This window comes from Calypte anna, chromosome 7 (genome assembly GCF_003957555.1).
Source record: "Calypte anna isolate BGI_N300 chromosome 7, bCalAnn1_v1.p, whole genome shotgun sequence".
In the NCBI taxonomy this organism is placed as follows: Eukaryota; Metazoa; Chordata; class Aves; order Apodiformes; family Trochilidae; genus Calypte; species Calypte anna.
Genome location: NC_044253.1, coordinates 25,352,619 through 25,366,334, shown reverse-complemented (window position 1 = coordinate 25,366,334; position 13,716 = coordinate 25,352,619). Strand labels below are relative to the sequence as shown.

General features: G+C 43.5%; 1 protein-coding gene across 2 annotated transcripts; it reads left to right on the top strand.

The window, feature by feature from the left end:
* The first annotated feature begins 4,692 nt into the window (after positions 1–4,692).
* Positions 4,693–13,715, top strand: LOC103525541 (shugoshin 2). 2 transcript variants are annotated; one of them, XM_030453927.1, is made up of 9 exons: positions 4,693–4,769; positions 5,063–5,197; positions 6,699–6,874; positions 7,139–7,201; positions 7,785–7,879; positions 8,639–8,910; positions 11,272–11,466; positions 12,469–12,583; positions 13,428–13,715. In XM_030453927.1, the coding sequence occupies exons 2-9, from the start codon at positions 5,065–5,067 to the stop codon at positions 13,546–13,548; spliced, it is 1,170 nt and encodes a 389-aa protein (XP_030309787.1). In that variant the 5' UTR covers positions 4,693–4,769; positions 5,063–5,064; the 3' UTR covers positions 13,549–13,715. The 2 variants fall into 2 exon arrangements, with proteins under 2 accessions (XP_030309787.1, XP_030309788.1); XM_030453928.1 differs by lacking the exon at positions 11,272–11,466.
* The last annotated feature ends 1 nt before the right edge of the window (position 13,716 follows it).

The window sequence follows — 13,716 nt, the reverse complement described above, 5'->3', positions numbered from 1 at the left end:
ACACCTGGATGCTATTCACCACCAATCTCTTTAGATACTCATTTCAGTAATGGGCTTTTATTGGTCATTGTAGAAAGAGGTTATTTAGCTGTATGAAACAGCCATCCTTCAGAGTTCTCAGTAGCCCTGCAGTCAAAGAGGATGGGAAGTAAGAAGTCTGGTGTTTACCATGTCATCCAGAAAGGTGGACTGCCTTTGTCCTCTTGGATCAAATGCATTTTCTCGTAGTCTGATGCCAACATAATCTCTCCTTAAAGAGAGGAAATAACAATTACAACTGATTCTAAGCAATCTAGTGCATAAGATATGTAATGGATGATTCTGAAACTAAACTGGGGCTAAATTTGCTATGACTCAGGCTAGGAATCTCCTGCATGATTTTTCACAGACTACGTAGGAAAACTGCTAGTTTTCTGTATCACAGCTGATCTTATCTTCCCTCAAACCACACTGCTGTCTTCCTCAAATGCCCCAGAATATAGGAAGAAGTTCAAATATGAATCAAGTATTTAAAGTCTGGGAACTCAAACAAGGATTTTGTTGTACAGCCAAGGGTCTAAAAGAGATGCTTCTCTGGTGCTTGTTTGTCTCATTCAGGGGAGGCCTGATTCTACAGTTTGTTACTCAGACTGAGCATTAGTGATCCATGCAAGCAGTCCTAGGGACGGAAGATTAACACAGGAATTGTATGAAATAGAGTGGACACTGCTTACATTACTGAAGGAGCTGTCTGTTTGGCACTCCTGAATCAAAGAGCATTAGATGCTGCTGCATGAACTAGAAGATCCCTTAGAGAAATAGCAACTGCATGGCAAGGGAGAAACTCTGCACCTGCCTGGTCACCCACACTGATACAGAGCAAGTTCTAGGCTGCAACATCTCCACTGTCACATATGCAGTCAAGTCTTTCACTACAGATTGCATGCAAGAAAATGAAGCACATCTCATACATTCCAGCAAGGGAAAGCTAAGGTACATTTGTACAACCCTTTGCAATGAAAAAAGTCCATCTTAAATGCAATAAAGGCAGCAGTGGGCAGTTATTACTTACAGGAGTTTTCCAATCTCTTTCTTCAGGCGTTTTCTTTCCATATTCCAGCTGTCCTTGTAACATAAATTCCGTGGTATCTAAAAAAGAAAAGTCCAGACTGCCAAACACCTGTCAGCGAGCAAATCTGAATCAAAGATAAAGATTATGGGACACTTGGAGACCCCGTACAAAAATTCGGCCAAAAACATTTCCCAGGTAGGATTAAAACAGCAGCTGAGAGAAGTCTAGTCAAGAATGAGAAGACAACACACATAGTACTGAAAGTGAAGAAAAGGAGTTTGGTAACAGGAAATGGGCAGAATGAGTCCACTGAAGATCAGCATCAATCTTGAATGCCAGCTTTTGTGTTGCTTGCATCCCCATCACAGTGATGTATATTCTCTTATATAATGCAATCTACTGACCTGCTGCTGCTTCTGAGTTTCCTAATGCTTGCTTTGTCTTGCCACTATGTGCATATTAATCAAACCTGTATGGTACAAACTGTGGATGGACAGGGAAGAGGACAGTCTGTAAGATATGGTTTAACAGCTGGCCTGACAGGACGCAGCAAAAAAAAAAAAAAAAAAGCCAATCCCTGGCCCACTCATTTTTTTTGTAATATCAAAATGCATGCTTCTCTCATCTGTTCCATAATTAATACACAATACCTAGTAAGTTGGATATTGCCCCCCTATTCTCTCTAATTTGTGTACGCAAGAAATGATGCACTACCTGTGTGTCGGAATAGGCATCAGGATCTGGATTTTGGAGCCTCTCTGACTGCAGGTATCTATGAGGAGGAATTTCCTCTTGATGTTGCTGTTGCTTTCTTGACTCTGCCATTGCGTTTGTGGCCCAGGGACATTAGGCTATGGCTTCATGCAGGACTGCAGCTTTCTGCTGTAACTTAGAAACAATGCTGCTGAGAAAGAAAAAAACAAACAACACAACCAACCAAATGGAAGAGGTTAAACCAGCACCTTCAGGTGGGGTCATCAGTTTCAAGCTAAATGATCCTTTTTCACTTCTAGGCATTGAGTTTCACTGCTGAGTGACTAGTTGGAAACAGAGAAGACTTGCTAGCAAAGAAGGCAGAGACTATTCACTGGGTTTCTGATGGATCTAATTGCTTGTTAAAGGATCAGCTTCCACTGTATGGAACAATGAAAAACTAGATCTGATACCTCCCAAGAACCCATTTGGGGTTCCATTTGCAGTGTTAATGGTATACAGCAAAGATCCTGCTACTTGTCTTCTCATCAGTGTTGTGTTTTCATTTACAGACAAGAAATCTCAGCATGACTTACTAAATCTTGCTGCTGTCCTTCCAATGGATGCAGGGCATATCTTGCACAGGACTGCTGATGGAAGCCAATGCATCATGATGACTAACGAATCAGTGAGATGCTATTAGATTTGGAAGACTAGGAAGGTTTGCAGGTTTGTAGTTCTGAATGGAATGAGCCATTGGCCTCCTTGGGAATGTACTTCTCATGTTATTAACTGATTACTTAGTAAACAATGGAATGGGTTTATGAGACATGATCATAATGTTGCCTCTCTTTGTGATGTCTTAAAGCATAAAGCCAAATGTATTATGACAGTATCATGTTTTGCAGGGAAAAGCCTACTTGGCATTTACAGAATTTATGTTGTGCTTTCTCTTCCTTGCTTCATTTCACTGCTCTTTACAGAGACCAAGCTTTAGGCATATACCCAGCCAGGTGCAAGGTGCAGGATTTGATATTTATGGCACTTCTCAAAAATTCTATGGCAAAAGGAGCAACAAGCTTATAACTTCTCCACCTTTCATTCCAGCTGTGGGGCTTGTAATCAAGTTTAATCTGATTTCTGAGGGCATCTGCTCTGCAGGCATCATGGCAGCCCTGTGTATCCAGTAGAACTGCTGCTTGAGGAATGCAGATCTAATGCCTGCCTTTCCTACAGTTACACCCACCCAGGTCTCATCTGCTGGTACAGCCAAGTGAAGATAAGGTGACCTTCACAAAGTGAATGTAGCCATGCCAGGATTGATTGGAAGTCCTGCTAACCCAGCCCCTCTCCTATTATGTAGCAAGGATGGTACCCTAAGTAAGTGACTGTCCTGCAATGAGGCTGGTCCCCAGCCCTGAGGTGAACTAAGCCCTGCAAAAGCAAAAATGCAAGGCAGGGAGCTAGGATAGCACTGTGTTTGTGTGCTTCCTGGGGAATTAAAAAAAAAAAAAAAAAAAAAAAAAAAGCAGCCACTAGTTGATACCTGGGGAGGAGATGGAAGAGCTGCAAAAGTAGGTATCAGACTTTCCCCATTCTCTACTGATAGCATCTCAGGACCTAAAAAGCATTGTCTTGGCATTTAATAGCCCTTGCTTGCTTTTTACTTCCACAAATTTGTTCAGTCTCTTTCTGAAACCCGAGTAATTGACATCTGCAATATCACCTGGAAAAACATTTCCACTGTGTAAGAAGGGCTGTGTGGGAAAGGACCTCTGGTTTTAAGCTGTCCACTGTTAATTTAATTTGCTTCCAGTGTGCTTCATTAACTTAGTAAATGTAGTAAACTTAGTAAGAGCAACTTTAGGTCACTTGAAATGTGGAAATTGTCATACATGGAGCACAGCATAACTTTAAAGAGGACAGTAAAAGCCAACATCCTTTAGAGAAGAATACTTTCCACCCACCATAGCACATTTAATACCAGTCAAAGGTTCTCCAGAACCAGAAAGAAAGTGGTGCAGGTCTGTGTTATGAACAGCAGGTCCAATTTTCAAGATTAGTATGGAGGTTTTATTGTCAATCTGTTGCTTAATTAACTTAGAAGGAATAAATTATTTAATAATTCACATTAATTAATGCTCATCAGCTAATGTATTAACAAATAACACATAAAAGTGTAAGGGGAGAGGGATTCTTACAAAGGGCCACCATTCACATCCCTGTGGCACCAGGTAGAAGTGTTTTTACCAGCTTGGTTCATATTACTAATACCCTCTGCACCTCCACTGTAAATTGCTGTGCTTCAAACTATATGGCTGCTTTTTCCTTACATGTAACTTCCTCAAAATATTTCACGTAATCACATCTGCATGTGCTCTGTTAACTTACTGAGGAAAAATTTAAAGGTGAATTAACCTGGACCAAAATGTAAATTCCTTAAGAATAAAATATCCTTTTAATAGGTTGTAAAATTGTCACGTTTTCTTAGGTGAAAGCTGCAAGCCAGGTGTTGAATTTTGTGAATGAGTAAAGAGTTTTGGGTGAAACTGGTCCTTCAGAACAACTCGTGGCCTTTTCCAGGGCGTCCCAGGAGCGTTTCAGCTCTTGCGTGCCTGGGACCAAGCGGCGGCAGCAGAACCTGACAGCCCGGCGCCGCAAAATGGAGGTGCGGCCTTGCGCGAGCGCACGGGGTCCGCGGGCCCTCCGCCTGCGCCCTGCTCCTGTAGTGCCGAGGAAGTAACGCCCCTCACCCCGCCGCAACCGCGCCTGGGGGTGAAGTTTCTGCACACCGACCCTCCCCACCCATTTCCCCGGTGGCCAAGCGTACCGAAACGGCCACCCGCCCTCCGCCGTCCTGCGGGGCGGGCAAGGGGCGGGCCAAGGGGCGGGCTGGACGCCGTCCCGGCTACATTCAAAACTCTCTGGGCGGGTAACGGATTCCCTTCCCCCGGTGCCGTCCCGAGGGCCAGACGCTCACCGACCCGCAGAGCTCGCTGGCTGCCGCCCAGCGAGCGGCAGCGAGGTGAGGAGAGGGACCTGCGTGTTTCTCCGGCGCTGAAGCGCCTCTGGAGGAGGGGGGCGGTGGAGGGACGGTAGCGGCCCGTGGCCCTCTCGGTCCCTGCGGTGTCTCGGGGCTGGGTCCCTGCGTGGGGCTGGGTCCCTGCCGGCCTCCCTGCCGCCTCGTTTTCCCCCGCAGCAGCGGGCGAGGCCGCAGGACCGGTTCTCGGGAAGATAGTAAGGTTTGGTCGGTAAGTTCGTTCTTGCTGAGGGGAAGAACGGGCGTGCTAACCCCTCCTCGGTGTCGCCCTCTCCCAGCTATGGAGGCTCCCGAAGCATCCGTCTTCAGTCTGAGTGGCGTAAGAGAGAGGATGCGGGAGAAGAGGAACGGTGCCTTGAGAACTGCGAAGCTGAATGCCTCGCTTGCATCGAAGATCAAAACGAAAATCATTAGTGAGTGTGTTTGACTTGCATTGTGCGCGGACACTGGCAGCTCGGTCAGGTTGTAATTGTGCTTTTGGCGGTGGCTGCAATGGTGGGAGGCAATCTCTTGAAGCCCAAAAAGGCCAAGCAAAGCTGTTCAGAGACAGAGTTTTGAGTCTTTAAACAGCAAAGGTATTTATTTTCGGATCAGGGCAACTCCCAGTTCGTGCTGGACAAACAGTTCCTGGCCCCGAGGGAAAGGGTTAGGGTATTTATACTGTCACAGGGGAGGTTACATACATATTCATAAGCTTGAATTATAATATTCATGACAGGCGGAGCCTGGGTGGTCCTTGGATGTTCTTTCTCGAAACTTGAATTCTTTATTTCTCCTGTGTTCCATGACTTCATCCTCTTGTTATAGAACGAAATTGGACCCTTGCGATAATCTTTCCCTTATCTGCTGGTTATGGCTGCCTCATCCTGTCTCCGTGCAGGTGTTCGCACTCCCCCGGTGCCTAGCTAGCCTTGGCAGTGCCTTGTTTGGAGAACAAGACCTACACTTTTACAGAAGTTAATCCCCTCTCTGCCTAGTTGGCCTCGGCAGTGTCTTGTTTTCAAAAGGGAGATCTGTACTTACAAGATAGATGTTCTTACTGCTTTAGTGGAAAGTTACAGGAATTAATTCCACCAGGAGTTAACGCTGTCAGGGTCTTTCTTTGTTTCACTCTTACCCAGAGCTTGTAATTAACAGCTGCTTCTCTGCCTATGGGTGAATTCGGTACCCTGCAAATGAGTGTCGAATGCCACTAATGTGCCTACAGGTGTCTGAGGTATCTGTGACTGGCAGGTTTAAATCAGAACCTTTGGATCAGCAACTGGGGCCATTTTACAGGCTGCTCAGCAGCATCTCTGATGGCATTAGACAGCTGTGTCAGGTTAATGGGCATCTTCAGGGTTCAAAGAGAAAAAATAAGAGATGTGGAAAATATTTTAGTGCATCTGCATTCCTGTGCAGGAACTAGCCAACTGTGTTTTGTTTTTATGGGATAAAAAATGCAACAGTAGTATGTGAGATAGTTTGAACTACCTTGAAAAAGTTAGATATTTCTGTTACTTTGTTTGTTTTGAAATTGTGAAACATGGATCTAAATCTGTTCAAGAGCTACTAGAGAGGAAACTAGGTTTCTCTCCTTCTTATTTGAATGGAGATGAGGATTCAGAGCTATAGGTGACTTGTTCAAAGTCAGAAGTGTGTCTTTCTGAACTTGGCACCTGAAGCATGCCATCATTAAGAACTGAAGCAAAGGCTTGCTGAAGTGTTGCAAGTTTTTACAGAATGTTATAACAGTTCTCTGGAACTTCTATTGCTGGTAGGAATTACACTGCTGACTTTGGAGGCTATTGAGCTGCAGAGATCTGAGCCTGAGGGATGCTGTTCTGGGAAAGGGAATGAGCATAATGAGGGCAGAGGCATGGATGAGACCTGGGATTCTGATTCTGTGTGATACTTCTTCTCTGTGCCTTACAGACAACTCCTCCACCATTAAAGTCTCCCTGAAGCACAACAACAAAGCACTGGCCCTGGCCCTTAATGCACAGAAGGCAAATGCACAGAGGCTCACCCAGGAGAAAGCTGTCTTGCAGAAGGAGGTAGAGCAGTGTCACTTCCAGAATGCTGTGCTGAGGCACAAGCTCTCCTTCCTGGTATGGCACTAACAGTGTGGCTGGCCTGGGGAGAGGTGGTGGGCAAGGTATTGCAGGGCTAGCATCCTGACCTCGGGAGGAGTGATTTGTCACTGGTTGTTCATACTCTGCATATTAAAAATGTCACCATGAAGTTGTTCACTCATTCTTCCAAAATGTGTTTTCAACAGAACATGCCTTGCTCTGGCTATTGGCATCCTTGTTGGGAACAGATGTTCCAATTTAATGTCTTTATGATTTTTTCTCTTTGTTCTTTCAACGTAGAATAACATCTTGAAAAAACTTGAAAACCTTATGTCTGCAGTTAAGACAGCTCAGCTGTCAGAGGTAAACCATGGGAAATGTGAGCACACTGTTCTGGGGATTGGGCTGTGTTTGTCTTTTCCTTTGTGTTGGCTGCTCGCTTCAGTATTTGATGCTTCATCTGTTTTAATTTGCTTGCTTGATTTGTGCTTGGCTGCATCCTCATTTTTAGTTTGGTGTTAAAGTAGGGTAACTTCTTCTGTAGGGATGGCTACAGTTTCAAACTGCTTTCCTCTGGGTCATGTGCTGTATTGGCCAGTAGGCTCTTCTGACAGATTGCAACTTCTTTTCAGTTTATTTTTTTAAGTGTTCTATTCCAAAGTTCCCATGCCAACAATTTTCATAGATCCTGTCTATGGGTGGGTGGGAGGGACAATGCTCCTGCTTCCTAGTCTCAGATTATTTGGACTAGTTTAACATCATCCTTAAGCCTGTGGAGACAGGATCTGACTGCTGCAATTTATTTCATAATTTGTGTAATTTTAACTGGGTGGTCACCAGTAGTATTTGACATGCTTTCCAGAGACAGACTGAGCTTCTGCTATTTCTATGCTGCACAAGGCATTGCAAGAGCTTTAAACCACTCTTCTATCACTCTGCTTTCCAGTTCCATACAAGTTTTGAATCCTTGTCCAATGGCCAGAAGAGCAATGGGACTGAAGATAGCTGGGATAATGATATTCCTGATGGTCTGCTTGAGAGGTGGGACATAAAATGTCAGATATCACCAGGCCTGTCCTGATTTTTCTATATGCTAAACTTCCTCTTGTGTTTTATGTGTGTGCCCAGTTTCTGTTTCACATGACTGTCTTCTCTAAACTACCACTGCTTGATGTTTTCCTTCACTCTGTCTTTCTGCTGCCACTCCTTGTCATTTATCTTAATGTCAAGTCTGCACATAAATTGACCCTTCTTCCTTATTTGTTTGAAAGCACATTGCTTTTAGGTAGTTTTTCTTTTTTTAGCTAATAAGCACTGCAAGATTTCCTTGTGTGACCGAGTGCCATAGTTGGCTGCTTTGATGTTTGTTACTTAAAAATGCTTAGTAGTCATATGCTTGTGCAATGTAAGATTCTGCAAAGAAGGTCATAGCAGGATCTCTTAAAATATATTTTATAGTTCTTTTTCTCCTCCGTCTAGTCTCCTGTTTGCACACATACCTCCAAGCAGCCATGTTGGTGTTTCACAGTGAGCCTGTGGTTGCAACCTGTGTGCTGAAAGACCTGACTTCCTTGTTGCCCCTGTGTAACTTGCTCCTGATTCTGTGTCTGCAGTGGTGTACTTTCCTTGAGTTGTCCTTGCACAAAAATGGGAAATGAAATCTGTCCTGGCTGAGTGCTTGAAGCCTTCAGAAACATTATTCAGCATAGAGCTGTTGATAGAGCTGTAGCTATCCTATATCCAATATCCAGCTATTCTGCTGGATTCTGGGGCTCCAGTGCTGTTACTCTTTTTCACCAGGGCTGCAGGGATGCCAATGAGGGTGCCCATTTCAAAGCTGCCTGATGCAGGACAGCAAAGTGCTAACTCCAAGGCAGTACAGACATCCTCAGTTGATCTTCAGGGATCAACTTCTTCTAATGAGCCCCTGGAAATTGTGCCTGTTGTCTTCAAAGACACTTTGCCACCTCAGCCTGCTGGGAAGCCTCAGCCTCACCAGGAAGAGAATGGGGAAAAGCCAGCTGAATCAATGGAAGCTCGAAAAGATTTTATGGATTCTTTCATCTTTGGAGGTAAATTTGCATCTTCTGCTGTTCTCCTGATTTTGCATATATGTGTTCATAAATCAGTGTTTGCTGTGCCTAATCTCCAGTTAGCTGCTAACCATCGCTCCAACAGCATCTGATGACTGTTAGGAACTGCATGCTTTACTGACACTGGTATCACTAGAATTATGTATATCCCAGAATGGGATATCTTGGTAGGGATATTTGCCATGTTTTCAATAGGTCAAGATCATGCCTCAGGCTGAGTAATAGGCACTGAGCTTATATAAGATTTTCAGAGACGTCTGCAATGGCAGAATCTGATGAGATGCACATCTCTTCCTTGTGGATTTGCCATATAAATAGTAACTGCCATACAGAACATATGCATTCCTAAATATATGGGCTGGTTAAGGGATCTTGCTTTGGGTTGTCATTCTGTTCTGAGGGCAGCCAACTGAGCAATTATGTTATTATGTTACACAGTAAGTTTGGGGAATAGACAAAATCATGCTTCTTCTATACTCTGGATCTGTGGCAGTATGTGGGGCACGGCTTTTAGTGATATAGGGAATACTGGGATTTGCCTGCTGTATTTCTCAGTCTTAGGAATGAATTCTGTCTTTCCAGCAGAGGCCTTATGCACCACCCAAAAAAGTCCTGACAGTCTGCCAGCGCTTGCCTGGGAAAGTCATCCTCTTTCACATGAGATGGCAAAAGATTTCTTTGATCGTCTCTCACACGGGCATGTTACTTACAGAAAGCGTTCCACCCTGTTTGCAACAAGCACTCCATCTCCTGCTGTTGATATCTTCCCATGTGTTGGTTCCACTCAAGCAGCTCAGTGGAGTCCGACAAAAGACAGCAGCAGCTCCAGCAAGAGCAATGTGCAGCCACAGCTGAAACCTTCCTGCTCCCTGGTTTCACCCACTCAAACCACTGTTATTCCTGACAGAAAGTCTTTGGGTAAAGAGATTTTTGATGATCAGCCCCAGGCTAAAGAAACTGGGTGTGGTGTTGAAACAGACCCTACCAATAGCCAGGTCCCTGATTTTGCTCCAGTAAAGGTTAAAGGCAAAGGTAGTGGTAAAACTGGTGAGAAAGCAGCAGTTAAAAAAGTGAGAACAGGAAAAAAGAAAACAAATGCAATTAAAAACATAGCAGAAAATGGCCCTGATATACCACAAGCTGAAGAGAGTGCTCAAAATGCAAAGAAGCTTCTTCAGCCAAAATCTGCAACATGTTCTAGTGAATCTGCAGCTTCTGGGATGAGGCAGAAGGCTTGTGAGGAGGGGGTTGACAGGAAGAATGGAAGCTGTGGTGTGGAGCAACGTTCTCGCTCTCCTGATAAAGTCCAGAATCTCAGAAGAACATATGTGGTAAATCCACCCCAGCTGCACAGTCTTGGATGTGATGACTTACTACAAAAGATTAAGAAGGAAGGTATTTTTGAGATCCAAAGTATGGAGAGCTTGCCAAAAAGCACGGTTTATACCTTTTCAAGTCATGAGGCTCCCTCAGAGGATTCCATTCTACATAATTCCCTTTTGAGTAAGGAGACTTCAAGTGCCTGTGCTTTGCAAGAAGACTCAGGTGTGAGCATAAAGAGCGTCAGATGGAAAATCAACAGAAGAACTAGAGTCATTAGGCAAAGAGATGACTCTGAGGAGGAGTATCTGCCAAAAAAAGTGAAAATACCAGAGGCCAAAGCTGAAGAGCAGCTTAAAAGAATCCAGACAAGCAGGAAGAAGACTGTCGGAAAAAATAGTTCTAGTGATCAGAGAAATGAAGTTGATGTTTTAGGGTCATGTACAGATGTTAGGGGAGCAGCTAAGGAGAGCACAAAAGATTCACCAACTAATCTTAAACAAAACAGGAAAACTTACATTGTTCATCCTTTGGATCTTGCAGAAAACCTGGGTTGTGTTCAGACAGATTTTGAAGGAAGTGAAATTGTATCTCCCAGTTCTATTATTGGAAGAAAACCTAGCAAAATTCCCAGAGTTCAGAGGATGGTGGCTGCTCAGAGCAATAAAAACCAGACAGGGGACCTTCAAGAAAAGGGGCAAGCTGAAGTTGACAACAACATGAATGCTTTGAAAAAAGAAGCCTATTCCAAACCAAAGCCTCAGAAGAAGAGGAACTCTTCTAGACCTCTAGGGACTGCTTCCGTGGCCAGACAAAATGATGGTTCCAAGGTGCTCACTGGAAGTTCAGCAGAACTTGCATCCAAGCAAACTGTACTGACAGGGAAGGTTTCCTGCATTCCAGATATGCGTTCTAAGCCAAATGCCTTCCTGGAAGAGCAGATAGCTGAGATATCACTTACAAATAAACTTATGGACCTTTCATCAAGTTTTGAATCCTTTTCTGTGATCCGTTCTACAGCTTTGCCTGTCAGCTCCAGGCTTACAGAGGCACCAAGTACCAAGAGCTTAACTACTGAGAGGAACAGAATGCCAGAGAAATCTTGTGTTTGGCTGGAAAGCTCCCCGTTATTTAAAGAAAATACCGCAGATGAAATACATGGGGAAAGAAAACAGACTGAGTCAAGTTCTCAGAGGTCATGTTCACAGAAACCTGGTATGTGGTAGGCTGGGGAGGGGAGCTGTGTTTGGAGGCAGTGCCAAATATCCATGCAGCAAGTGCTTATATTTTTCTTCAAAGTTAAAGATCAGTGCCCAGCACACCACTTATGCTTCCACTCCTGCTGGACAGTAATTTCTGTGTCTTAATTTGCTTCTAATTTATCACCATTCTTGTAAAAAATCCTGGTCCCTTATTCATGTGTGGATATTGGGAAAAGACTAGAAATATGTGCTGCAAGTCCTGTTTTACTAATATTGTTATCTACAGGGCATGCCTGTCAGTTTAGAAAACAAATTATTCAAGAAACTGGAATATATAATTTGATGCTGGCCCTGCCTACCAGAGCCAGCGTTACTGAATCAGAGTATGATAAAGATGGCAGGTTTTGGTCCAGAATGGTTAGTGCTGCAAGGTTTCAGACTTTATACCTCTAGGTGATATCTTCACCCAAGTTCTGTTGGCTGTGGTTTTTTTGTTTGTTTTTTAAAAGGATTTGGACTCAGTATCCCTTGGCTGGTAATACCAGCTGAGCCCCTTTAGGCACTTGCTTTTATTGGATTCTCTGTAAAGAAAGTTGTTTTGTGAGGTTTTTCCTTCCTGTAGCTGTGAATGAACAGGCCTGTTATAGCTATAGGGGGCTCTATTTTGCAGGTTGTTTGTGTGCCAAAAGCTTGTTTTTTCCTCCAGGCTGTAAGCTACTGGGCCTTAGAACTATCAACTATGATTTTTTAATAATTTTTCTACTATACCAGGGTCCAAAGATACTAGCAGTATTAGTGACCTGTATTTTTAAATTGATTTATGAGCTGACTTTTGAGGAGCAGGTCTGGGGTTTCTAGACCAAAATCGTCTCCTCAGTTTAGAGGAAACATGACTGGCTTCAGGATTGGGAAGTGTTCAGCAAAACCTGGTATTTGGCAGCTGTATTTCTTAAGCTGTCTGGAAATTACTTGGAAACACTTGGATCAATTCATGTGTGAATGTCTCCTTTTGCAGAGATCAGGCCACTACAGGACTTGACCAATGGCAGCTCCTGCTCGGAGGAAGTGTCGGTGCGCGCATCCAGGCGCAGAAAGGAGCCGGTCTGCTATGCAGAGCCAAAAATCCACAGGTTGGGCTTTAAACTATTCCTTCCCATGACTGTTCCCATGCTGTAACAACTCCTGCTCTGCTCTCATGTGCTCACTGTCCAGGGCTGAACGTTCTGTAATTGTTTGTCTTTAAGCTCCTCTTACCCCTTGCGTTTCTGGGAGCCTCCTCTTCTATCACAATGTGGTTAAACTAAAATTCTGCATTAGCACAGATGCATGTGTGAGCTTCTGGTAACAAGCTACCAAAGATGTCACTTCACTAAATGATATGAGCACATCTGCTACAGTGCATTTGTGGTACACCAGTGCTAATAAATCATTAGTGTAAGGATAAAATAGAGGCTACATAAAGACAGCTGAGTGAAAGCCCTGATTTCACTGGTTGTGATTCTGTATAGTACCAGAAATTTTACACAACTGAGTGATACTTCAGATTTAATTGGATTTCAGTGAAGAAAATTCTATCTTTTTTTGAGGGTTCTCCCCTGGGAACAGGCTTTGCTACATGTGCTTTTTTTGTGAGAACTACCTGAATAAGTAGCTGTATTTTTTCCCTAAGAAACTAGATTCAGCAAATACAATGGCAATTGTACAGAACAATTTAATTCCTACAGTGATGACTTTGTTATTATGCTAATAGGTAATACTATGTTTATTTTCCTGAAAAGTGTCACAGTTTGAGCTTTCTGTGAGGAGTTGGTAATACTGGGTCTAAAGGCACTGTCCTGTAATGGACAAGGAACAAACTGTATTATCCATTTATAGTGGAAACAGTTTAATAAAATCAGGAACTTTAGAAACTGAAATCATACATGTATTCAAGAAATACCTTGATGGTTTAATCTAAGTCTTTTGATTCTGCAGCAAATTGAGGCAGGGTGACCCATTTACAGACACAATGTTCCTCTATGTTCCTCTCCACAAAACCAAGAGAACTGCCAAAGCCAACAAAATGACCAGTGAGATCAAAGAGGAAAAAACATAGCTTCCTGAAGAGTATCCCAGAACCAAGACAGACAAGCTAATAACAATCGGAAGAAACTTGGAGACAGAAGTGAAACAGAGGTTGAATAGGCCACCCCCAAGCTCCTACATACTTGCATGTCCTTGCCAGAATATCTAATGTTTTGCAGTTTCTTTTTTATATTATTTT

Bases quoted from the DNA above. Each gene is read 5' to 3' on its own strand.
- LOC103525541 (XM_030453927.1), top strand. From the start codon at position 5,065: ATGGAGGCTCCCGAAGCATCCGTCTTCAGTCTGAGTGGCGTAAGAGAG. The intron at 6,875-7,138 runs GTATGGCACTAA...CTTTCAACGTAG, and splicing joins GGCACAAGCTCTCCTTCCTG to AATAACATCTTGAAAAAACT. The intron at 7,880-8,638 runs GTGGGACATAAA...CTTTTTCACCAG, and splicing joins CCTGATGGTCTGCTTGAGAG to GGCTGCAGGGATGCCAATGA.